The sequence below is a fragment of the Dasypus novemcinctus genome, chromosome 10 (assembly GCF_030445035.2).
Source record: "Dasypus novemcinctus isolate mDasNov1 chromosome 10, mDasNov1.1.hap2, whole genome shotgun sequence".
NCBI lineage: Eukaryota > Metazoa > Chordata > Mammalia > Cingulata > Dasypodidae > Dasypus > Dasypus novemcinctus.
The window spans coordinates 87,543,593-87,570,692 of record NC_080682.1 but is presented as its reverse complement, the minus strand read 5'-3'; the positions used below and the strand labels follow the sequence as shown (position 1 = coordinate 87,570,692).

The window sequence follows — 27,100 nt, the reverse complement described above, 5'->3', positions numbered from 1 at the left end:
CCCTTGATTCCAAGTACCCACCAAATTTTCAGTTTTTTTATCATTATTTGGGATTCTAACTCACCTAGAACTATTTTTACATATACTGTAAGTTAAGAGTCATAATGTTTCTTTCCAAATGCTTACCCAGTAATTCCAGGATCATGTTAAATGAGTTTCCACCTTTACCATACATTGAGTAGCAATGTAAGTATGGCTCTGGTTTGCTTTCTCTAGTCTATTCTACTTGACTATCTGTATTTGTGCTAAATCCATAATTTCTTAATTACTGTTTTCTTTGACATAAGTTTTGATATCTAACAGACATCTGATAAAAGAAGTCTTCTTTGGACATTCAGGACTTTTGAATTTCCAAATAATTTTAGAGTTGTCTGTTCAAGTTCATATGAAAACAAACAAAAGTAATTATTTCAACAGAACTATATTAATTGCCTAAGTATAACTCTGGTATGATATTCTGCCTTATTAATCCTGCTTTTCCTTATGCATAGTACTCATCACCTTCTAAGAGACAGTATCACTTATTTGTTAGTTTTTTTGTCTGTCACTTAAGTAGAATATAAATTTCATAAGGGAGGACATCTCTGTTTATCATGTTTTTAATCACGTGGGAAAGTGCCTGGAATTTTTAAAATAATGTATTTTCTAATGAATGAAAAAACAAGTGAATAACTGAAATGATTACTGCCGTAGTACCATATATTTTAAAAAGAATATATTGCAAAAAGAATATATTGCATATATTGCAAAAAGAATGCACATTGAACTGGAAACAACAAAGAGGGCATAGGAAAAATTAATAATGTGGTAGTTATCAACATGTATTGGACAAGTTAGCCGATCCAGGACAAATCCCGGTTTCAGGGGCGAAGCAGGCCAGTACCTTGTTCTTTCCTGAACATGATGTGGCCTGACCATGAATAAGTCCGTCCAGGGCCTGGTACTCACTGTCAGTAAACTGGATTCTCCTTCTGGAAATTGTTTGTTTTTGTTACACTGAGTTCATGATAAATTCAAGAAACCTATTCATTCTCAGTAGAGGAATTCATATCTTCTGACGAGTTTGAGGAATTCAAGGCATTGACAGGGATTTCATCCTCTTCTGTCCTTGGAAACTCCTTTATCTAATACAAGCTTCACAGGCTAGTAACACAGGCCAGAAGTTTTTGGTGTGCAATGCTCAGTACCAGCAGATAATCTTTCTACAGGCAGGCAATCTATAGGAATTTTACCATCTGGCATTACAAAGCAGTCACAGGTATAGCTATAAGGCTTATCTCAATAAGTTGCTTATCAAAATGCACACACTCTTAAAGCTATGAAGGTACAGTAACTTAACTTAGGGCTGAGAACTGCTTTTCAAAAATATCTAAATATAAACTTTAAAGGGATTTTCAATAGGTTAAGTATTTTTTCATGTGAAGCAATTTCTGGTCTGGATTAAAATTTTCATTCCATTTCATTAAGGTAATTCACTGTCAACTTCTGATTTATTATTTAATATTAGAAAATTCACCCTTAAATTTATTAGTAGTTCAACACTGGATAACGATATACAGATGTTTTTAATCACAGGTCCTGAATTTTCCTTTCTTATATTTACACTACGTTATTACAGCAACACAACAAAATTAAAAGTTCCATTAAAAAAATATTTTCCTTCCAAGTTCTCTCTTCAGAGCTCCCTTAATCTCATTATTCCTGAGACTGTAGATGAGAGGGTTCAGCATGGGGATCACCACCATGTAGAACACAGACACCACCTTGTTCTGGTCAGTTGAGTAGCTGGACTTGGGCATCACATGAATGAATGTAATGGTCCCATAGAACAGAGTGACCGCAGTGAGGTGGGAGGTGCAGGTGGAGAAGGCCTTGTGGCGTCCCTCAGAGGAGTACATCTTCAAGATGGTATCGAGGATGTAGACATAGGAGATGACGATTAGAATAGCTGTGCCCACAGTAACAAACCCAGCAGAAAATGACGGAACAATAGCAGAGATACTAATATCAGAACAGGAAAGTTTAATTAAAGGGGCAAAATCACAGAAAAAGTGATTGACCCGATTTGGTCCACAGAAAAATAAAGAAAAGAAGGAAAGAGTAAAGAAAGAAGCATCAAGAAAACCGCCTATGTAAGCCACAGAGAGTAACTGGACACAGACCTGTGTGGACATTTTTGTTGAATAAAGCAGTGGGTTGCAGATTGCCACAAAGCGGTCATAGGCCATAGCAGCCAGAAGGAAGCACTCAGCTGTCCCAAAGAAGACGGCTGTTCCAAGCTGGATGGCACATCCAAAATAGGAGATGGTATTTTCATCCACCAGGAAGTTAAGAAGCACATTGGGAGTGACAGAAGATGAATAGCCTATGTCAGCAAAAGCCAAGTGACTCAGGAATAAATACATAGGATGATGGAGCTGAGAAGAGATTCTGATAAGAATGATTGTGCTGAGATTTCCAGATATAGTCACCAGGTAGATACATAGGATGACCAGGAAGAGGATAACCTGAAGTTTTGGATCATCTGTTAAACCCAGTAGAATGAATCCTGTCACTGTAGTGTGGTTCCCATCTGCCAGGGATTCCATGACAGAGACGCTGGTATCAAAGAAAACCTGTGATAAAAAACATGATGTAAAAGATGTTATGAATTTGATGGTTTCATATTTTAATATATAAAAGGGGAGTCTTTATTAATAAGCCATTAGTGCATTAAGTAATGGTGAAAGTATCTCTATTTTCAAAATTTTTTTAACAAAACACCAGATAAGTTCCTGTGAATAATGTTCTTTTCCTTTTCATATAATATTTTCTCAAAAATGTATTTAAAGTCCTTCAGAAGCAAAGAATAAAATTAATATGTATATTACATATGTGGTTATATAATGAAGACTTAACATTTTTATGTAGTTACTAAATGATAAACATAGGGCTAAAATTTTTATATATATCGTACTTTTTTCCATTTAATAAAGTTGAATTCTTTTAATATTATTTTAAAAGTAGGAAACTGAGTCTGAAAGAGATTATATAACTTGCACAAGGTCACACAGCAAGTTGTGAATAAGAATATGAACTTTGGGCAGCCTGACTACAAACCATTTCTTTAGTAAATATAAAGTTCAGTAATACTTACCAGAAAGGTCAATATACTTGACACGGAGTACATAGCAGATTAATATTTCTGTTTTCTGGCATTTACTGTAAAAGAAATGCTTAAAGATTATATATTTCACAATATGTATCAGTTAAAGGAGGCCATTTTTTAAAAAGAGGCAATACAGCTATTATTGATACTAAGCCATAAAAGAACTTCAGATAAGATTATACATGTGGCTACCTATCATAAATTTATTGACTATTTTTCAGTATTTATATTTTTAACATATTTAACTTTTATAAAGTAGAATAAAATATCAACGTAATCATTATGCAAACAATTTTTGATATTCAATATGTAATTAAAATAAATTTATTCAAATAAAACAAATACTTTTCTTTGTATCAGGGCTTCTAATTGGAGTATTAGAGAATGGAATAATATTATTTTTAACATAAAGCACAGCTGAATAAATAAAGTGTAGCCTAAAACATTAAGAAATGTGCTCAGGATCACCCAGCTGGTGGACAAGTATCCCTCATTCCACATTTTCAGGCTTTATGTTCTGAGTTTGTTCAAGTGGTCTTGTTGTCCCTGAATTAAGAGTTTTCAGACCCATAAAAGAAGCAAATATTTCCACAAAGATATGGACTAACAATAAATCTCAAGCATCTCAAAGCTAGTGACCTTGTTTATTTGTCTTTTTTAAAAAGATACATAGATCACACAAAACGTTACTGTAAAAATATAAGAGATTCCCATATATCCCCATTCCTCCACCCCACTCCTCCCACACCAACAACATCTTTCATCTGTGTGGTGCATTCATTGCATATGATGAATACATTTTGGAGTACTGCTAGACAGCATGGATTTTAGTTCACATTGTAGTTTATACTCTCTCCCAGTCCATTCAGTGGGTTACGGAAGGATATATAGTGTCCTGCATCTGTCCCTGTAATATCATTCAGGACAACACCAAGTCCAGAAAATGCCCCCATATCACACCTCTTCTTCCCTCTCCCCACCCTCAGCAACTACCATGGCCACTGTACCCACATCAATGACATACTTTCTTCCATTGCTAGAGTCACAATATTTCTATATAGAATACCAGTAAGTCCACTCTAATCCATATTTTATCCCTCCATCGTGAGGACCCTGGGATGGCGATGTCCACTCTACTTCTAAACTGAGAGGGGTTTAGATCCCACAAGGCAGATGGTTGGGAATCTCCTGCTTGCTGTTGTATACTCTCTAGGTTCCCTCATGTCATGTTTGACCACCCTCACTTCCCTGTTAGCTGGCCTGGGTAAGTCCAAAGAACCAGAGAGCAGATGCTGCAACTCTTATTAGCATTGTAATTGAGTGCTCTTTGTAGGCATCACATCACATGGGTCTCTGGGGCAGCTCCATCCCCAGAGCTTGTAAGACATAATTAACATTGCTTGCTAAACTTCGCTTAACCCTGAAGCAGAGGCCATTGGGGTAGAAATATCTTAGGGGAAGAATTTGTTTAATAATCTTCTTACATGTTAGAGTCAATGAAAGTTTACACAGTGTTGAAAGAACATATGAGTGTGTCATGTAATGAATAGGTAAACAAGGAATTCTGGTAACTTGGATTATGTCTTTTTATTCACATGACAGATTGTGGAAACAGTGTAAGTCAACCCAAGTGCTTACCAGCTGATTGTTGACCGGCATCGTCCCTGTTCTATAGCTTGTGAATACAGAGCCACCCTGAGAGAGTAAAGTGATGTCAAATAATAAATGAAAAAAACAGTATATCATTATCATATCATTCTGGCTTTTGTAGCCAGAATCTTACCCCTTGTAATAAAAACTAGTCATCTTTAATAATAAATCCAAAATCAATGAGATTTTATGACATCTCCATTTATTGTTTGTCTTTGAGGACAAATCTTTGAAGACTCTAGAGATTATAATGTGAAATCAAAAGCACCATGGATAATTATCACATTTTCGAGTGAATATTTAGTAATTCAAGTCTCACAAACATGACTAGTTTTTAAGGATTTTGTCAAGTCTCAAGTGGTAAATTTATACTTTTATTTCTATCTTGGTGTTAGTGCATAGTTCTATAATTTTCATCTAATAATTTTTAGGAAGTATACTATAACAAATTACATTATAGCTAAATACAAGTTCCCATTTTCTTTGAAATTTCTAATTACAGAATGCTTAGTACTAAACTTCAGGCAAAAGTCTCCTTACCTTTACCCATGCAATATATGTTCATCGATATGTATTTTGTATTGATGTCTATAAGCTACATCTTTAGGTACCTTGGGGAATATAAGGTGGAACTTGATGTAAAGTTAAATTTTAAATAAAAAATTTTAATATAAATATCCTTCTCCTGTCCTTCATGAGAACAATTTTGGAAGTCAATCTTTGTGCTTCCCACGTGTCCCAGTAGAATCAAGCCTCTGATATTCTCCCAATGACCTATTTCACACACCACTTGTACTGCCTTTTCCTCCTTATCTGTCTCACCCTCTCTCCTTCTTCACCCCTTATTCTTGGCATCATCTCCCAAATGAACTACGTGCAACCAAATCATTGTTTCAACCTCTGTTCTCTGGGAAACTCAAACTAAACTAATTACTGCCAATTACAAGACAATAAAGATATCTGAAAAACCTTCAGAATTTGTTGTGTAAATCTTAGAGTATGAATGACACAGAGACTGGGGTCTCTTTAACACCTGAAAGGGCCTAACACTGAGAAGGTGACTAGATCTCTAGTCAAGTACAGTCTTCCTCGATGCTTACTTTTTGTCCCTTCTACTACTGTAGTGCAAGAGGCGCCCAAAGCAGTTTAGGAGAATAAGGCAAGCTAATACGAAGATGAGGAACTCCTGGAAATGCTAAGCATACACCACTGCTTTCCCTTCTTTTGGAGCATGAGCCTGAATCAGATGGAAATTGGGCACTGAGCAAGGGGAGTTGAGAGGAGATTTTAAAAGTTGAATGGATTTAAGATTTGATTTTAGTGTGGTATGGATTTTAAATACCTGATATGAATGCTAATTATTGATAGTAGCCCGGAAGCTCTGGGTTACACCCATAATTTGATAGAAAATCACTGAAATGAGAGCAGTGGAAAGAATTAATGTCATCTTTTACCAATATAGTACTGAATTTTTTTCCAAAAATTGTTATGTTTTCTAATCATAATAGCATAATTTATTTTTATTTATGGTGTTGATAATTGCATATAATGAAAATTATACTTTGGTACATAGGCTTATTTTGGTGAGATTCTCAATCAAATATTTACATATAAATAAATTTGGAAAATGATTAATTCCAAATTTTGTTGTATAAGTGACAGGCAATATATCCTTATTCAGGTGATTCTCATAAGAGAAGATAAAGTCAGCATCTTCTTTTGTCATCTCTGGAACAAAATTCTTGTTTTGCTTTCCATTGAATTAGTCAATGAAAAGCTATGTAATATCTTCTGGGAAAGAAGGGTTTTACCACCTTCAAGAACTGTGACGGTATATTTTGGGCGTAAGTCTAAGTATACAGCAGTACTGATTTCAGGAGGTTTTGTGAGCTGTACATTATGTCTCAAAGAGCTTCATGGCCAATATTTTGCTCTAAAAAATAAGTGAACACTAAACACTTCTTAAGGTGAATTGTGATTTGCTCAGCTGATTGAAGCAGCAGGATATTAAAGGAAGAACGATAAACTCTGATTTGCGGGAATAAATGAAGAAAACAAGAAATGAAATTGTCTGTTTTTCTGAGTTGCAACCACAAATACCACATAATGGATTGGCTTAAATAACAGGTTTGTATTGGCTCACGGTTTGGGGTTAGAGGAAGTCCACAAGCTAGATATTGGCCAGGCTTACTTTCTCCCCAAAGACTGTGGCATTTTGGGACTGGCTCGTCAGCAATCCTAGGGATTCTTTGAATTTCCTCTCAGATACGATATCCTCTCTTTCTCTCCCAAATTCTTGCTGAGCTTCTGCTTCTGGCTTCTCCTTATGTTTTTGCATCAATATGTCTGGATTTCTCCTGTTTATAAAGAATTCCAGTAACCCAGATTAAGCCCCAACCTCATTGAGTTGAGCCACACCTTAATTAAAAGTAAATGTTCAAGTGATCCTATTTACCACTGGGAGAATAAACATTTCTACAATAATTGTTGGAGACTTCAAAACATCACTCTTAGAATTGGATAGAATATCTGGGCAGAGGATAAATAAGGAAACAGAGTACTTGCATTATATGATAAATGAATTAGACCTAACAGACATTTAGAAAACCATACACTCCAAACTGATGGATATATATTCTTCTCGAGAGCTCATTGGTCTTTCTCCAAGGTTAGACCATATATTGGGTCATGTATCAGATCTCAATAAATTTAAGAAGATTGATATTATACAAAGCACTTTCTCCGATCTTAAAAAAGAAAAGGGGAAATTCCCACTGACCATTCAGAAATAAAAGAAATCAGAAGAAGTTACCATGAACAACTGTATGCCAATAAACTAGAAAACATTGGTGAAACAGACAAATTCCTAGAAACACATGAATGATCTACATAGACCCAAAAGAAATAGAAGACCTCAAAAAGCCAATCACATGCAAAGAAATTGAAACAGGCATCAAAATGAAAAGCCCAGAACCAGATGGTTTCACAGATAAATTCTAGCAATCTTTCAAAGAAGTTATAATGCCAATCTTACTCAGATTATCCAAAAAAAAAAAAAACTGAACAGGAGGGAATACTACCAAACTAATTTTATGAAGCCAATATCACTCTAATCCAAAGCCAAATAAAGATATTATGAAAAATAAAATTTGGCAAGACAGAGGAATAAAAGCCACCCAAATATGAAAGGAGGAAATATAACTTTCATTATTAATTGATGATATGATCCTAACTTAGAAAATCCTGTAAAATCCATGATAATACTACTAGGACTAATAAATAACTTTAGCAATGTGACAGGATATATGATGATGCACCATAGCAAAATTTATAACGCTGTCTTTTAATGTGTTTTATATACATGTAATACCTATGACAATGACTGCATTAAGGTGGGAAGTGAAAATAAACTAATAAAGTTCCAGGGACCCTATGTATACATTGATAAAATATTAATCTTAATATTAGTTGCCATGAAAATTGGGTGACATGTACTGTAATCTTGAGAGGAACCATAAAGAAATAATTTCAGAGTTGATGCATTTTGTTAAAGGATAAATTGGACTAAAAGTAAAAAACATTGATATAATCTGAAAAAAAGGAAGGAGAGGGTAGAGAAAATGAACACAACTAAAAAAAGAGCATCTTTGAGAAAGCTTTATCATTAAACATTAAAATTAAATTTTGATATATTGAATGATTCCCTCTACTTTTATGAAAAGGCAAAGAAGCCCTTCTAGCCACTTTATTCAATTTTGCTGGATGTCTCTAATATTGAAATGAGGCACCGCAAAGCAATAAAAACATAAAGATGAAGTAGGAAGAAGAAAAACTGCCTCCATTTGAAGGTAACCTACTTTTTCATTTTAGAAATCTTTAAGAGATCTATGAAGCATATACTGGAAACAATTTAGTAAGGATCCTGGATGCAAGGTTAATGTACAAAAACCAACTTCATATTTATATCCCAGCAGTAAACAAGACAATATGTAAACAGAAAACATACATTTGCAACTTGTAAAAACTTATGAAATATTTAGGATTTAATTTATGAAAAGTTCTTCAAGACCTGATTAAAAATTACAAAACTTTACTGAGAAGAATTAAAGAAAACTAAATCAGTACAGAGAAATTTAATTCTCATGGGTTGGAAGACGATACATTGATTCTCCAAAATTTGATATATTATTCAGTACAATTTGGATTAAATTCTAATAGGACCTTTTAAAAATCTGGTTCTAAAATGTATGTTTATATACAATCTATGGAACAGTGAAAGCAATTTTGGAAAGGAAGAACAAAGTTGGGAGATTCCCAGTGCATGATTTCAAGACTTATCATAAATCTACAATGATCAAGACAGGGCCATGGGCTAGAGGTTCTAATAGGGCTGACAGAAGGGATGGGGGAGCCAGGTCAGAGGCCACAGCCACCAAGAATTGCTTTCTTTTAAAATATAATCTGTTTTCAGGGAATTGTGTTAAAATGCTTTATGAAAAATCAATTTTATTGATTTTATTTTAGCTGAGAGTTTATTTTCAACTTCCCCATAGCTGTTAAATTTTTTCAAGTAATAAGACAATAGTGTGAGATAAACTTGATATAAAAATGAGAAACAATTGTAAAAGACATCAAGGGGAGAAGATGTAGCTCAAGTGGTTGAGTGCCTCCTTCCCATGTATAAGCTTCCAGTTTTGATCCCTGGTATTTCCTAAAAACAAATAAACAAGCAAACAAACAAGAAAAAAAAAAAAACCTCTCATTCAGAAGTGGCTATAGCTCAGTGTTTGAATGCCTGCTTTCCCATGTATAAGGTCCTAGATTCCATCCCCAGTATCACTTAAAAAAAAAAAAATCAAGTTCAAAGGGGAATATACAAGAATTTATAATCATGTTAAAAATTACGTCTTCAGCCTAGACTCACTACTAATAAATTTTGCCAAAAGACTTGAAATTTGCAAAAGATAAATTAGAGATTGCAGAATACCATGCTGGTATCTCGTTTATGACAGTTGAAGGTGTTTCATAATTTCATAATATCAACATAATGTCTAATGTGCACATGAGACACAGGGTATGAGGACTCTTCCCACAACATCTTGTGTCATTATTTTCTGCCTATGTTGTAGTATAACTAGATTTCTAAAGTAATGTGTTCTTTCAGAATTCTACGTAGAAGCAGCATAGCATTTAAGGTGCCTGATAACATGTATATCTCCTTTGTGGTAAAGAATCCTTTAGACTATTCTAAAGGACAAATTTGTCTAGGGTTAATTCTTTAACTCTATTTTCCTGAAACCCTAGGAAAAGTATAATTTAAGGTGGTACCATGCAATTTGCTTATAATAAAAATAGTCATTTATAAAATATTGGAAAACCAAAAATATAAGTATAAATTCCTGGCAACAGCTTTATGCTTTCCTGAATGCTACAAATTTCATAACTGGAAACATCTTTTAAAAGGACCCTGAAACTGTGCATGACATTCTTATAAGATACATTGCTTCCTGTTAGGGAATGGAGGCTTCCCAGCTAAAATGATTCCTCTGCATGTGCTATAACTTGGCACTGATCCAAAGATTAGTTCTTAGATGGCTTTGTGAAAAACCATTTCCCACAAAAGAGAAATGCATGGAGCAACTCTACTGGCATGGTGAATTTTCAGTTTAGGCATTATTATTATTTTTGTTTTACCTAACTTTTGAGTTATTAATGTTAGTTTTTTATAATTTTATTTATTTTCATGTCTTTTATTTCTTTAAGTATAGAAATGCAATTTGTCTGTTAATTCCCACATCTTAAATCTTTGTGATGCTATTTCTGTTGAATGATGTTTGTACTGTTCCCATATTTGGTGTTTTGTTTTCCTTTGCAATGTCATTATTTTTCACTGTGTGATGTTTATTCTACCTGAATAAATACTGGTAAATACAAAAAAAGACTTGGGATGAAGAACCTCTAGACAAGATATGTGTTTGTTTATTTAAATACCCAGAGGCACCCTCTGTCCTCGACCATAAAAAGGCAAGTTAAAGTCTTGAGATATGTAGACTTCCAGGGATTTAAGCCAGTACAAGTGCTTTATTATTTTATATTTCCTCTTAACATGAGAGCATACATGAGATACATTATTCACACAGCTCATCTGGACCTGCTCTAGTCTTTGACATCGGCTCCCTCGCCCAAAAGAACACTAAATCTGCATCCAAATTTTGTAACTATTGATTCTGACTTGTCACATTTTCTAAAATGTAAAGCATTTCTGAGTGCTGAGTTCATTTCTTTAGGTTTCAGAGTCTGGTGCTACAATTCTTTATTACCCTGTAAGACCTGCTGTGATTTAAGGTGCACTTTACATTTTAAAAATCTATGTATAGTTGTCTCAAAAGTAGTTGACTAAAAATACCAAGACTTTCACAGCTAGAATAATGTGTCTAAGCAAAATATACACATTTAAGTGGAAGATTAGATTTACGCAATTATACACATATGATACTATATTTAATATGCAGTGTCCTTACTTCCTACAATACTTTGTTCAGGTATAATTTTCCTATTGAGGTCCACACTGACCCCTCTCTGTGACTGATACATCAATCTCCCTAATTCTATCCCACATTCTCTTTATTCATGGCACACTTCATGTTCTAATATCTGTATTGTTGACTTTTTAGTTTTATTATCTTCTCCTATGCTAGAAGATAAATTCCATAGGACAGACAGCTCTATGGTTTGCTTATATTTCCAATTCCTTGGAAAGTGCATGGAGAGCCAGAGATAATCCATGTAACTTTTTTTAAACAAATTAATTTTATTGATACATAATAATAAAGCATACAGTTCATCCAAAGTGTGCAATCAATGATATAATCACACAATTGTGATTTTGTTTTTTGTCTGTTGTTTATTATTATTGTTAAATAATTAAAATGCCCTAATGATGTTTGAAGTGATGATTGAACAACTACATGATTATACCAAATATAATTTTTAATTAATGAAAGAAACATAATGAAAGAATGCAATGATTAATGCCATATGTTTTTGATTGCATATGAAACACTAAGAGAGCACAGGGAAAATTTTATGTGTTTATCATAGTTGATAAAGCCTCTCTAAGGTAAATCATGATTTTAGGGGAGAGACATTCCAGTCCCTTGGAACTTCTGAGCAGGATGTGGCCTGTCCATGAACAAGTCACCCCAGGAGCTTGCTCTTCACTGTCTCACCTGAATTCTCCTTAGGGAAATATTTTGGTTTTTGGTTCACTCATTCTGCAATTAGTTCATGAAACCTACTCATTCTCATATGGGAATCCAACCTCTTTGACCTGACTGAGGAATTCACAGGCTAGACAAGGGCTCTCCTACTTTACATCTCTTGGGACTCTTATATCTGAGACCAGGTAAAGGGGACAGGGACACCAGCCAGCATTTTGGGGACCATGACCAACAAATGATTTTCTGCAATCATAGGTTTCCAGCAATTTTATCTTCTGCTGCACTTTATCATTTCCCCTCTGAACATGCATAGACAAAACTATAGTTTTCAGGTTCATGACAGGATGAGCTGCTGTTGAAACTGTATACATTCTTGAAGTTGTGGAAGTACCATAACATAACTTAAAACAAAGAACTAATTCTGAAAAAAACCCACAAATACAACATAAAGTCAGCTGATTAAGTATTTTTTATGTGAACCAATCTGTGTTTCATTTCACTTCATTAATGGTAATTTGCAGTCATGTTCTGATTTAATGTTTGATACCGGAAAATCTACCCCCCCCCATTTATAACAGCTCCACAGTAGCAAATGATTACAACAGGATTTTCACCACAGGTACACACTCTTCTTAGATTTTATTTATATTATATTATTACATCAAACCCACTAAAATAAAAGTCATTAAATATTAAAATATCAAAGCAATAATTTTCTATGAAGCTCTCTCTTCAGAGCTCCCTTAATCTCCTTATTCCTGAGACTGTAGATGAGAGGGTTCAGCATGGGGATCACCACCATGTAGAACACAGACACCACCTTGTTCTGGTCAGTTGAGTAGCTGGACTTGGGCATCACATAAATGAATGTAATGGTCCCAAAGTACAGAGTGACCGCAGTGAGGTGGGAGGTGCAGGTGGAGAAGGCCTTGTGGCGTCCCTCAGAGAAGCACATACTCAGGATGGTGATGAGTATATAGATGTAGGATACGGCTATGACAAACACTGTGACCACAATGATGGACCCAGAAGAAAATGAGAGAACAACTGCAGGAATGCTAATGTCAGAACAGGATAGTTTAACTAAAGGAGCAAAATCACAGAAAAAGTGATTGACTCGATTTGGTCCACAGAAAAATTAAGAAAAGAAGGAAAGAGTAAAGGAGGAAGCATTGAGAAAACCACCTATGTAATCCACAGAAAGTAACTGGTCAAGGACCTGTGTGGACAGTTTTGTTGAATAAAGCAGTGGGTTGCAGATTGCCACGAAGCGATCATAGGCCATAGCAGCCAGAAGGAAGCACTCAGCTGTCCCAAAGAAGACGGCTGATCCAAGCTGGATGGCACATCCAAAATAGGAGATTGTATTGCTATCCACTAGGAAGTTTGCAAACATATTGGGAGTTTCAGAAGATAAAGAGCCTATGTCAGCAAAAGCCGAGTGACTCGGGAGTAAATTCATAGGATGATGGAACTAAGAAGAGACTCTGGTAAGAATGATTGTGCTGAGATTTCCAGATGTGGTCACCAGGTAGATGCCCAGGATGACCACGAAGAGGATGGCCTGAAGTTTTGGATCATCTGTTAAGCCCAGTAGAATGAATCCTGTCACTATAGTGTGGTTCCCATCCACCAGGGAATCCATGACAGTGATGCTGGTATCAAAGAGAACCTGTGATGAGAAAAATGATATAAAGAAGTTATGAACTTGATGGTTTCATTTTTCTTGCTATACACAAGGGAATTAATTATCAATAAGGATGTTATTCAAGCATTAATACATATTTACAACACCGATGTGTTTATTTATATTTTAAAAATTGTTGTTAACCAAAAAACAAAATTCACATCAAATCATGTCACTGTCATATTTACGTTTTTTTTCAAAATACATGTAAGGTGACTTTAGAGTTAAAAAATAAAAAATAAAGTCAAAGTACATAATGAAAAGAACTGTTTAGTTTAATAAAAAGAAACAAAATCAAATATGGTATATACAGATACTGTAATATTATTAAGCCATCAAAAGGAAGTTCTAAGACACTGAAACATGCATGAACCTTGGAAACATGCTGAGTGAAATAGGAAGGCGATTTAATGATAAATAATGCATGATTTCACTTATATGAAATGTCTAGAATAGCAAATTTATAGGCAGACATAGAATAGAAGTTACCAGAGGAGGCTGAGAAGGGAGAAAAGGGGTTTGTTGTTTGGTGAGTACAGTGTGTTAGTAAACATTGGGTGTTTTTAAATGAAGATTTGTTCTAAATGTTTGTCCATGTTCTAAATAAAGATTTGAGTAGTAGGTGATATTTATTATGTGTATATTAAACCATAGGGTTAAAATTTTATGTATAGTGCTTACATGTTTTCCATTATTATTATTTTTTCATCATTATTTTATAGATGAGCAAACTGAATCTGAAAGAGGTAGTAACTTGCACAAGGTTTCACATCTAATGGTGATTAAGAATACGAACTCTGGACAATCTGACTGTGGCCCCTAGTTTAGTAATTCTGGTATAGACTAAGTCAAATCCATATAGGAAAGATCAATACATTTGGCAATGGGTGGGTGACAGATTAGCATTTAAGCTTTCAGGCAGCTAATATTTACTGAGGTACCTATTTTGTTACATAGTCCACAATGTCTGTTTATTAAGACCATTATTTAAAAGGGGAAATATGATTGTTTTGATACTTATTTCAAAAGGAATTTCACATTGGAGCTATCAATGAGGTCCCCTCCGGTATATATATTAAATACTATTTAATATTTATAATAAAAATATTGTTTTATCAAATATTATGAAATATACATGCAAAAAATATGCAAAAAGCCTGAACCATATTGAGGACATAATTAAAATAAATTTATCCAAACAATTCAAATTATTTTACACTATAAAATATATTTTAATTTGAATATTGTGAAATGAAATAATATTTTAAAATAATTATAATTGAATAAAATGTAGCCTGAAAATTTAGGAAATTCACCCATGATCACCCAGCTGATGGCTGTGTTGACCACCTCCAAGCTTTTTGTCTTTAAAATCAGTATGTTGTTGCCCTGCATAACTTGTTTCCTGTGAAGCTGGAGGATTCAGACCCATAAAAAATAGGCTTTTTACCGATATCATTACTAACAGCAAATCCTTAAGAATCACAAAGCTTTTAATTTATTAATATTATAATTGAGTGCTAAGTTATAGATAGTGTTGAAAGACAATGTGAGCTCCTGTCTTTGGGATAAATAAACAAGGCTTTCTGGGTAAATTCATAATGCCTGTTTATTCACATGACTCTCATTATGGAAATAGAATAATTCACATAAACTTGCTTAAAAACTGATTACTGGATTTCATCTGCTGTTTCCCCACTATGGCTTGCAGCTAAAGAGACAACCTCAGAGTCAAGGGTTTGAAATGATAAATAAGAATTGTTACAAGAGATTAATTCACAAAAACCCAAATCTTACCTCTTGGAATAAGAACTCATTCATCTTTCAGTTACAAACCCAATATCATTGTGGTTAAATAGCTATATTTAATTATTGTTTTTCTTGGTGATAAGTCTCTGAAGACTGTAGAGATCCAAATGTGAAATCAAATGCACCATGGATCATCATCACATTCTCAAGTGAATATTAAGCTTTTAATTCACACAAAGACAACTAGTTTATAAGGATTCTGTCAATTCCCAAGAAGTCAGATTATTAATACACATTTTCGATTGTTTTTGTTTTGGTGTTGGAGTACTTTCATTATTATATTATTGGCAAAATAATGCAATAAATTATATCATAGGTAAATATTGATTTTAATTCTACTTTGATATATTAGATAAAGGGAGACTAAACTTCAGATTTAGAAAGATAAATTTAGCTTCATTCATTCAATATGTATTCAATTTTTAAACATTTTGTAGTGATTTATGAAAGACACCCCATTAGGTAACTTGGGAAAATATGGAGTGAACCACCAGTAAAGTTGTATTTTAAATAAAAATCTTTTAAGCCAGGAACATAATGTATCTAGGAAACGTTATAAAATAAGTACTTTGTAATTTACGTAGATAAAGAATTTTAAAATGAAGATAGATTTGGATGACTTCCAGGTAAGACTCTTTTTTCATACAACTTGCCTCAGAGAAATGACTTCTGGCATGTGGTTATATGAGTATGTGGACAACAGTAGAAACGGGTATCTTCATCCCAATGAGACTCAGTCTCAAACCCTTGCTAATCTAACTAAACTTATTTTAGGAAATCTTATCTTACCATCTTGATTTTTCCCCAAGCATTGTTTTCAACATTTTACACACAGCATCTCATTTATTCCTGACAGAAATGTGGTGAGATAAGTATTTCTATTGCCCTCATTTTGTAGATGAGAGGTCTGGGATTTAGGAGTTTAACATGCTTGTCCAGAGATACTAAACTGGTGAAAACAAATGCAGGTACAAATTCAGTCCTTTTTTTTTTTTTCTTTTTTCTTTTTAATGGCATCTTTATTTTTTGTTTCAAATTCTACCCAATTTATTCATTTTTTTAAAAGATATTACATTAAAAAAAATATGAGGTCCCCATTTGCCCCTACCACCCTCACCCTACCACTCCCCCCGCAATAACACTCTCCCCCATCATCATGTCACATCCATTGCGTCTGGTGACTACATCTCCGGGCATCGCTGCAACCCATGTCCCGTGTTCCACACCATAGCCCACACTTTCCCACGTTCCATCCAGTGGGCCATGGGAGGACATACAACATCCGGCAATTGTCCCTGGGGCACCACCCAGGACTCCAAGTCCCGAGAATGCCTCCACATCTCTTCTCTTCCTCCCATTCCCCGCACCCAGCAGCCACCATGGCCACTTTTTCCACATCAGTGCCACATTTTCTCGATTATTAACCACAATAGTTCATGAATAGAATATTATTCAGTCCACTCTGATCCTTACTGTATTCCTCCTTCCTGTGGACCTTGGCTTGGTTGTGTCCATTCCACATCTATGTCAAGAGGGGGCTTAGATTCCACATGGATATTAGATGCAATCCTCCTGCTTTCAGTTGTAGGCACTCTAGGCTCCATGGTGTGGTGGTTGACATTCTTCAACTCCATGTTAGCTGAGTGGGGTAAGTACAATAAATCAGAGTGTAGGAGCTAAGTCTGTTGAGGCTCAGGGCCTGGCTATCATACTGTCAGTCCAGAGATTCAAATCCCCTAGATATATCTTTTTTTTTTTTTTTCTCCCTCCATAAGAGGGATTCATGCTAATAGATATATCTTAAGCCCCAGCACCAACTACAATTCCAGTAAAGTAGCATGAAAGTCTTGTGAAAAGAGATCCCATCTGAGTCCAGCTCCATCATGGAGAAACACCAACTCCAAAGAAGGGCCAACTGACATGGCAGTGAACCCCATCTGCCATGACCATAGAACCATTTTGAGTGCAAAATGTGTGCTCTTCACCAATTACTGCTGTTGGGTCACCTTTCAAGACTTAAATGCCAACTGGTACCCACTGACACACACACATAGTCCCTGATTTAGAATTTTCTCTCTCCACCCTCAATACTCTGCCTAATTCCAAAGCTGGCTGCACCTGCAGTCTGGTCCTGAACATGAGGCCAGTACTCAGGACCCTATTTCAATTGCTAAAGACATCTGTTGATCTTACCCCTTAACTGATATCAAATATGTCCAATTTCTCCGTTTTACTACTGTATACTGTACAGCTGCACTTCCATAAAACATCAGAGTGAGTTATGTATTAAAAGAATTTGATTTTACTCATTTTATTGCTATGAAATTTTTATATACCCTTATGTTAAATTGCTCATCAGGAAAAACAATGTTCCATTGATCTGTTCTTTACAAATCCTAGCCCCAGTCTCCAAGGAACCACTTTGACTGGAAATTATTTCATGTTTTAGGAACGCCAGTTTCTCTAAATAACATACTTTATTAAAGAAAAAATAAAAAATTCCATCTTGTGGTTCTGCTGTATTCATTGTTATTTAATTTGAGTACAATTGAAACAGTGAGAAATTCAGTGGTTTTTCCTAGGTCTTAGAATATATGTACAGTTTTTATTTGCTGAATTTTTATTAATAGGTCAAAACAGTAATATGAGTTAAATATTAAAGATAAATAAGTTTAATTCGAGTATCTATTACACATAATTATAACTTTCCATTGAAAATATTAATAACTCACCACTGCTAACAGGTAGTAGAATGCGATTAACAAGTTTGAAGGTAAAATAACAATAAACAAAGTGGAAACTCACAGGTGAGTTTATTACAAATTAGCTACTCAATTTTAGTCTAATAAAATAGAGAATAAATATAAACCTTACTCCCAAAACATATTAGTTTAATTGAAGGTGAGATAAATATTTTCTATCATTTATATTTGTTCATATCTATATAACAAGATGTTATGTCTAGATCAGTTCATTGTCATCTAAATTCTTCCATTACTTGATAACTTTAAAATATTTCTAGTTTCTAGTAATTATTGAGACTCTGATTATAACAATTTTAATCAATTCTGAATTTAAAAATTTGTCATATAAAATATATAATTCCACAGCTTATACTATTATTATCTCTTCAGAATGTTTATATATTCATCTGTTGACATTTTCCACACCCTTTCCTTTCCCATAAACAAACACACATCCTCCCCTCCTTCTGTCCTTTCAGTATAATTACATTTAAAATTACTATTTTATTGAAGTTATCATTCATACATGAACATACATAAACAATAAGTATATAGAAATATTTGTGAACTTACAAAATAAATGTGTACATCATCATACAGGTGTCCCATACATCATCCTTCCACAACACCTTGCACTGTTGTGAAACTTTTGTTACAAACTATACAAGAACATCATCAAAATATTATTACTACCTAGTGTCCAAATCCTATGTTTGGTATATTTTTCCCCAACCCATCCAATTTTTATTTTTGTTTAATATTTCATTGTATTATCATTCATACATGTGTATTACTATACATATAAACAATAAGTGTATAGTAAAGATTGTGAAATTACAAAATAAACATGCCTAACATCATACATAGGACTCATACATCACCCCTCCACCAATACCTTGCATTTTTGTGAAACATTTCTTACAAAATATGCAAGAGCATCATCAAAATATTACTAGTAATATCTCTATCTTACATTTGGTGAATTTTCCACAAACTGACTCTATTTTAAAATATATATATATGTATCACATTGTTTTTGAACTTAAAAAAGAATCATGCACCTGTGTAGAATTCCCATACAACACTCCCTCACCAACACGCCACACTATGGTGAAACATTTGTTACAGATTTAGAGATAATATCATCAGCTTATTACCACCAACTATGCTTCTTAGCGTATATTTGGCAAACTTCTTCCATACTCCCCTATTATCAACACAGTACATCTTTGGTATTTATACAAGAATATTACCGTATTACTTTTAACCACAGTTCATAGGTCACACCAATTGTATTTTCCCATGCTTCTTCACATTCCCACCACCTGCACTAATGACATACATCTACTCTAGCCCACAGAAGGACAGTCTTGTCTCGGTACCATCAACCACAATTCTCATCCAGCTCTGGATTCACTGTTATTCAGTCCCTAGATTATTCTCTTTCTTTTAATTGACATTTACATCCCTAGACTATCCTTTTCAGCGACAACTCTTTTTATAAACCAGCTGCTACATATTATAATATGTTACTGTATACTCTACCTATTTCCACACATTTACAGTCAGGTTACTTAAAACTTCTACATACCTTAATCAGTAGTCTTTCACAGCGCTCCTCCCTTCTAATAACCTATACTCTAGGCTTTAGTTCCATGCACTTATCCTTCAAATTTAGTTCATATTAATGAGACCATGTGATATTTGTCCCTTTATGCCTGGCTTACTACTTCACTTAGCATAGTGTCTTCAAAATTGTTTCATGTTATCATATGTGCCCTATTTTCACTTCTTACTACAGCGAAATATTCCATTGTATATATATAGCACATTTTGTTTATCCATTCATTGGTTGATGGACACTTGGGTTATTTCCATTTTTTGAAAATTGTGAATAGCACCGCTATGAACATTGGTGTGCAGATGCCTGTTTGTCTCACAGTTTTCACTTTTTCTGGATATATTCCTAGTAGAGGAATTGCTGGATCATATGACTTCTGTATTTGGCTTCTAGAGAAACTGTCAAGTTGTCTTCCACAGAGGCTGCCGCGTTAGCATCCCACCAACAGTGAATGAGTGTTCCTATTTCTCCACATCCTCTCCAGCACTTATTGTTTTCTGGTTTTTGTAATATGGCCAGTCTACGTGGTATGAGATGATATCTCCTTGTCATTTAGATTTGCATTTCCCTAATAGCTAGTGACAATACAACTACCTTTTGAGATTCTATTTTGTTAAACTTTAAAATTCTGTGTAATAAACATTTCATGCTCAATAATTTTACTTCAATTATAGAGAACCTTGTGATCCTTCCATTTGATAAGACGAGTATAAAGATATTTTTTCAATTCTCTTCTCTTCCTGACTTTAGTTATCTGTTTCAGACTCAGTGTTCCATAATTAGTACTAAATTATACAAAGTTTGTTTTCTGTTTTTAAAATATGTAAATAAGTAAATGTATATACTATTATGAGAAAATATTCACTGGGGAAATAGGGATTTTCCTGAGATTATACCTTTATTTGCTTTCTTCTTTTTACTGCCCTGCACTCCCCTACTCTGTATTGTTTTCTCCTAAAAGTCCCTCTTTAATAAATGACTTTAAAACAAATCGTCCTCTCAGGGTTTGCTTCTGGAGAATCCAATCTAAGACAACATCTCTGTGGAATGCCAAATTAGAACTTTCTCCGGGTAATATAATCCACACCACTCCTCAAAAATACAAAAACAAACACAGATCCAACATTTACCTTCTTAGGCACTTCAAACATGTATTAGAACTGTATAGAGGAAAAGCAAATATAATATATTCTGCGGGATTATTTAATTCTAGAGTAATTACTGGGGCAATATTTTCCCTTTCTTGAACATGGTGTGAAGTGCTGTGAATAGGGGGGTATAGTTTTTGGTTCCACACCACATATTCTCACTTTAATTCCTATTGTAGGTGCATGTATAGTGGCTGGTACCATCTCACACTGTCAGTTTTCTACTTCCAGCAATAACAACTAATGTGTACAGTTTAATGCCCTTGTCCTCTGAAGACCAAGACCTTCTGAGAAGCCATGAAGAACCTGCTCAGTCCACACCAAATCACAGTCCAGATGTGGGGGCAGTTAGGCACACAGGGATAATCCCAACCAGTGATGGCTGCAATTCAGTGCATGCACATTTTTCCACTTACTATCACATGGGTCTGTCTATGTACTTCTAACATTTTCCAGTGGAATCAGGCCACCGTTGCTATGGCAGTGACCTTGATCATAGTCCCCTTGTCTTAGCTTTTCACCTTTGTCTATGTCACCCTCCCTATATGCTTACTCCTCTGTTTGAATCTTCTCCCAAATAAACTATCTGCAGCCAAAATCTTATCTCAGACACTGACTTCTGGGAAAATCAAAGTAAGAAAGAGAAGCACCCCCACCCCAAACCACAAGACAATTAAAGGGGCATCTGAGAATCATTCAGAATATGTGTAAGACCTGGAATATTAAGGACATAGGTACTGGAGTCTGGCTCAAGCCTGAAAAAGCCTAGTATCAAGAAGATAGCTGGATCCTTAGTCAAGTATGGACTTTGCTGTAGTTTGCCTCTTATCCATGCTGAAATGCTAGCACTGGAGAAGACAGTGGCAACCTAAAATGTAAAGGCAAGGAAGTACTAACATGAGGATTTCCTAGAGATGTTGACTTTGACTATATACTCTTGACTCCCTTCCCAATACAAATTTCTGTATTTGAGTTAGGCACAAATTAGCATTCAAGAGAAGGAGGGCAGCTGATGTTATAAAGTTGAAATTTAAATGAGAAGAAATTTAAACTTTGATGTTAGACTGCAATCTTTAAACCAAAAAAAAAAAAAATGATAATGCCAGTTAATAATTCAAAGTGACTAAAACTATGGACCAAGATTTCATCTGGCAGTATTTTCATCCACCAGAAAGTTTACAAGCATACTGGGAGTAACAGAAGAGGAGGAGCCTCTGTCAGCAAAAGCCAAGTGACTCGAAAGTAAATACATAGGGTGTTGGAGCTGAGAAGAGACTCTGATAAGAAAGATTGTGTTGAAATTTCCAGATATGGTCACCAAGTAGATGCACGAGATGAAGTTTTGGATCATCTGTTAAGCCCAGTAGAATGAATTTTGGCACTGCAGTGTGGTTCCCATCCACCAGGGAATCCATGAGACAATGTTTCTGGTATCAAAGAGAACCTGTGATAAAAAAATTATATTAAAGAAGTTATGAATTTGATGGTTTTAATTTCCTTACTATACATAAGGAAAGTAAATATAAAGATATCTTTCAAATATTAGTGTATATTTACAACATTGAAGAATGTATCTATATTTTTAAAATTATTTTTAATCAAAAAAATAAAATTTGCTTCAAATAATGTCATTGTTAATTTTTACATTTTTAAAATGTCATTTAAAGTAACTTCAGAGTTAAAGACTAAAAATTAAGTTAAAGTGCATAATGAAAAGAACTGTTGATTTTAACAAAAAAAGATACAAAATAAAAGATGGTGCTTACAAATAATGTAATATTATTAAGCCATAAGAAGAAATGAAGATCTAAGGTGCTGCAGTATTCATGAACCCTGTAAACATTATGCTGAGTGACATAAGCAGGATACTTAATGCTAAATAGTGTATGACTTCACTTTTATGAAATATCTGAAGTAATTTTGAAGACAGAATGTAGAATAGATGTTACCAGAAAGGTGAGAGGGGAGAAGAGGGACTTGTTGCTTGGTGGGTATAGTATGTTAGTAAATGTTGGGTGTTTTTAAATAAAAAATATATATATATAGAGAGAGAGAGAGAACTATGTAATGAAGATTTGAGTAATAGGTGATATTTATTATGTGCATATTAAATAATAAACATAGGGTTAAAATTTTATAAACAGTGCTAACTTGTTTTCCATTCAATAGTACTTTCATTATATTTACAGATAAGGAAAATGAATCAAAATATAGTAACTTACACAAGGTCGCATATCAAATGGTGAGTAGGAATATGAACTCTGGACAGTCTGTGGCCCATAGTTTTGTAAGCTTGGTGTAAACAAAGTTAAATCCTTACCCTAAAGACTGATACACTTGGCAATGTGTGGGTAACAGATTAGCTTTTAAACTTTCAGGCAGCTAATATTGAAAGGAGGTGCCTATTTGGTTAAATATTTCACATTGTCTGTTAATAATCTTAAAGAGGAAATATGAGTGACACTAATTTCAAAAGGAATTTCAAATTGGAGTTATCAATGAGGTCCCCTATTGTAAATGTATTAAATACTTTGTAATATTTAAAAATAAAATTTTGTTTTATCAAGTGCTATGAAATATCCATACAAAAACTATGCAAAAAGCATGATTCATATTCAGAACATAATTAAAATAAATTCATTCAACAAGTGAATAATTTTCTACTATAAAAATGTATTCTAATTAGAGTATTGTGCAATGAAATAATATTATTTTTTTGCATAATTACAATTGAATCAAGTATACCATAAAAACTTATGAAACACCCATGATCATCCAGCTGACAGCTCTATTGATCATTTCCAAGCTTTCTGTGTTTATAGTCAGAGCATTGTCCGGTGTATCTTGTTTCCTGTGAAACTAGAGGATTCAGATCCATATACAAAGTAAGCTTTTTGCAGGTATCATTACTAACAGTAAATCCTTGAGAATCACAAAGCTTTGAATTTATTAACAGTATAGGTGAGTGCTGTGTTTAGGTGGTGTTGAAAGACAATATGAGCTTCTGTCTTTGGGTTAAATAAATAAGGAATCCTGAGTAACTTGATTATGTCTATTTACTCACATGACTCACACTATGGAAAAAAATAATTCAGATAAACTTGCTTAAGAACTGATTGCTGGATTGCATCTGCTCCATTTTTCCACTGTGGTGTGTGGATAGAGACACCTTAGAGTCAAGTGTTTTGAAATAGTAAATAAAAATTTTTAAAACAGATTAATTCACAAAAGTAAAAATCTTACCTCTTGGATTAAGACCTCATTCGACTTTCAGCTACAAATCCAATTGTTGTGATTATATAGTGATATTAATTATTGTTTTTCTTGGTGACAAGTCTCTGAAGACTGTAGAGATTCAAATATGAAATCAAATGCACCACGGATAATTATCACATTCTCAAATGTACATTGAGCTTTTAATTCACATAAACAAAACTACTCTTTAAGGATACTGTCAAGTCCCAAGAAGTCATATTATTATAAAACATTTTGGTTTGTTTTTCAGTCATTGGTGGTACATTTTCCTTATTATATTATTTGGAAAATAATGTAATAAATTATATCATAGTTAAATATTGATACATTAGTTAAAGTAATACTAAACCTCAGATTTAGAAAGATAATCTTAGATTTATTCATTCAACTTGTACCCATTTTTTAAACATTTTGTAGTGATATATGAAAGACACTCCATTAGGTACCTTGGGGAAATATGGAATGAACTACCAGTAAAGATGTATTTTAAATAAAAATTATTTAAGCCAGGTACATAATGTATCTAGGAAACTTTATAAAATAAGTACTTTGTAATTTATGTAGATAAAGAATTATAAAATGAAGATAGATTTGGATGACTTCCAGGTAAGACTCTTTTTCATACAACCTGCCTTAGAGAGATGATTTCTGGCATGTGTTTATATGAGTAGGTGGACAACAGTAGAAACGGGTATCTTCAACCCAGTGAGACTCAGTCTCAAATCTTGCTAATCTAACTAAACTCATTTTAGAAAATCTTATCTTACCATCTTGATTTTCCCCCAAGCATTATCTTCAACATTTTACGCACAGCACCAAGTGCAATGAGTGTGCCGCTGTGGAAGTGGCGGTTGTTGATGTGGGAGGAGTGGGGAGAGGGGGTGGAGGATATATGGGAACCTCTTATAATTTTTAATGTAACACTAAAAAAATTTTTTTAAAGAAAAAGAATAAAAACAGATTCAGGTTACAAGTTCAGGCCATTTTGAGTATAGATTGTGTGCTCTTCACACTTACTGCTGTTGGGTCACCTTTCAAGACTTACGTGCCTGCTGGTACCCACTGACACTCACATAGACCCTGATTTAGACTTTTCTCTCCCCATCATCAGTACCCTGTCAAATTCCAAAGCTGCCTGGGCCTACAGTCTGGTCCTGAACATGAGTCCAGCATTCAGGACCCTATTTCAATTGCCGAAGACAAATTCCTTTGATCTTTCCCCTTAATTGATAACAAATATGCCCAATTTCTCCATTTTACCACTGCACACTGTACAGCTGCACTTCCATAAAACATCAGAATGAGTTATGTCTTAAAAGAATGTAATTTCACTCATTTTGTTGCTATGAAATAATTATATATGTTTATGTTAAATGGCTCATCAGGAAGAACAATGATCCAGGGATCCATTCTTTACAAATTCTAACCCCATCTCCAAGGGACCACTTTCACTGGAAACTATTTAGTGTTTTAGGAAACTCAATATCTCTAAATAATACACTTTGTTAAAGAAAACATTAGAATTCCCATCCTGTGTTTCTGCTGCATTCACTAGTTGTTTAATTTGGGCACTATTGAAACAGGGAGCAATTCAGTGTTTTTTCCCAGGTGTTAGAGAATGTGTACAGCTTTTATTTGTTGAGTTTTTATTAATAGGTCAGAACAGTAATATTCCTATGAGTTAAATATTAAAGGTAAATAAGTTTAATTCAAATATCTATTACAAATAATTATACTTTTCTATTGTAATTATTAATAATTTACCACTGCTAACAGGTAGTAGAATGCCATTAACAAGTTTGAAAATTAAATAACAATAGGCAAAGTGGAATCTTACAGGTGAGTTTATTACAAATAAGCTACCCAATTTCAGTCTAATAAAGTAGAGAATAAACGTAAAACTTACCCCAAAAACATATTAGTTTCTTTAAATAAGGGTGATATAAATATTTTCTAACATTTATGCATATCTATATAACAAGATGTCTAGATCAGTTCATTGTCATCTAAATTCTTGTGTACTTGATAACTTTTTGAATATTTCTAGTTTCCCCAATTAATGGGTCTCTTGTTGCAACTTTAATTTTAATCAATTCCAAATTAAATAATTTGTAACTAAAATGTATAATTTTATAGTGTAAACTATTATTATTGATTCAGAATATTTATATATTTATCTCCTGACATTTTGCACACCCATTCCATTCATATAAACAATCACACATATCTATCCTTCTTTCTGTCCTTTCAATATAGGTACATATTTTTATTTTACTTTATTGAAATATATCATTCATACATGAACTTACATAAACAATAAGTATATAGTAAGAGTTGTGAACTTACAAATTAAACATGCATAACATCATACGAGGGTACAATACATCACCTATCCACCAATACCTTGTGTTGTTGTGAAATATTTCTTACAAAACATGCAAAAGCATCATCAAAACATTGCTAGTAACTATAATCCATATCTTACATTTTCTATATTTTCCCTCAACCCACTCAATTTTTAAAATATATATATATACTTTTACAGAGATTATGAACTTACAAAACAACCGTGCACATTTGTATATTCCCATACAACATAACACCCCTTTACCAACACACCACACCATGGTGGAATATTTGTTACAGATTATGAGATAATGTCATAAGACTGTTAACACCAACTATGGTCTATAACATACATTTGGTATAATTTTTCCATACTCCCCATTATCAATACAGTACATCTTTGGCACTGATGCAAGAATATTATAATATTGTCGTTAACCATAGTTCACACCAATTGTATTTTCCCATGTTT

The 27,100-nt window shown here is 33.9% G+C and overlaps 1 protein-coding gene and 1 pseudogene across 1 annotated transcript; both read right to left on the bottom strand.

Annotated features, from left to right (window-relative positions):
- Nucleotides 1–1,643: 1,643 nt before the first annotated feature.
- LOC101430183 (olfactory receptor 5P76-like) lies at nucleotides 1,644–2,588 on the bottom strand. The gene has a single exon (XM_004471457.2). The coding sequence runs from the start codon at nucleotides 2,586–2,588 to the stop codon at nucleotides 1,644–1,646; it is 945 nt and encodes a 314-aa protein (XP_004471514.2).
- A 10,130-nt stretch (nucleotides 2,589–12,718) lies between these two features.
- On the bottom strand, nucleotides 12,719–25,084 carry LOC101430617 (olfactory receptor 5P76-like; annotated as a pseudogene).
- Nucleotides 25,085–27,100: the final 2,016 nt, after the last annotated feature.

What these genes read in the sequence shown, in the direction of transcription:
- LOC101430183 (XM_004471457.2), bottom strand. Translation starts at nt 2,588, where the DNA reads ATGGAATCCCTGGCAGATGGGAACCACACTACAGTGACAGGATTCATT.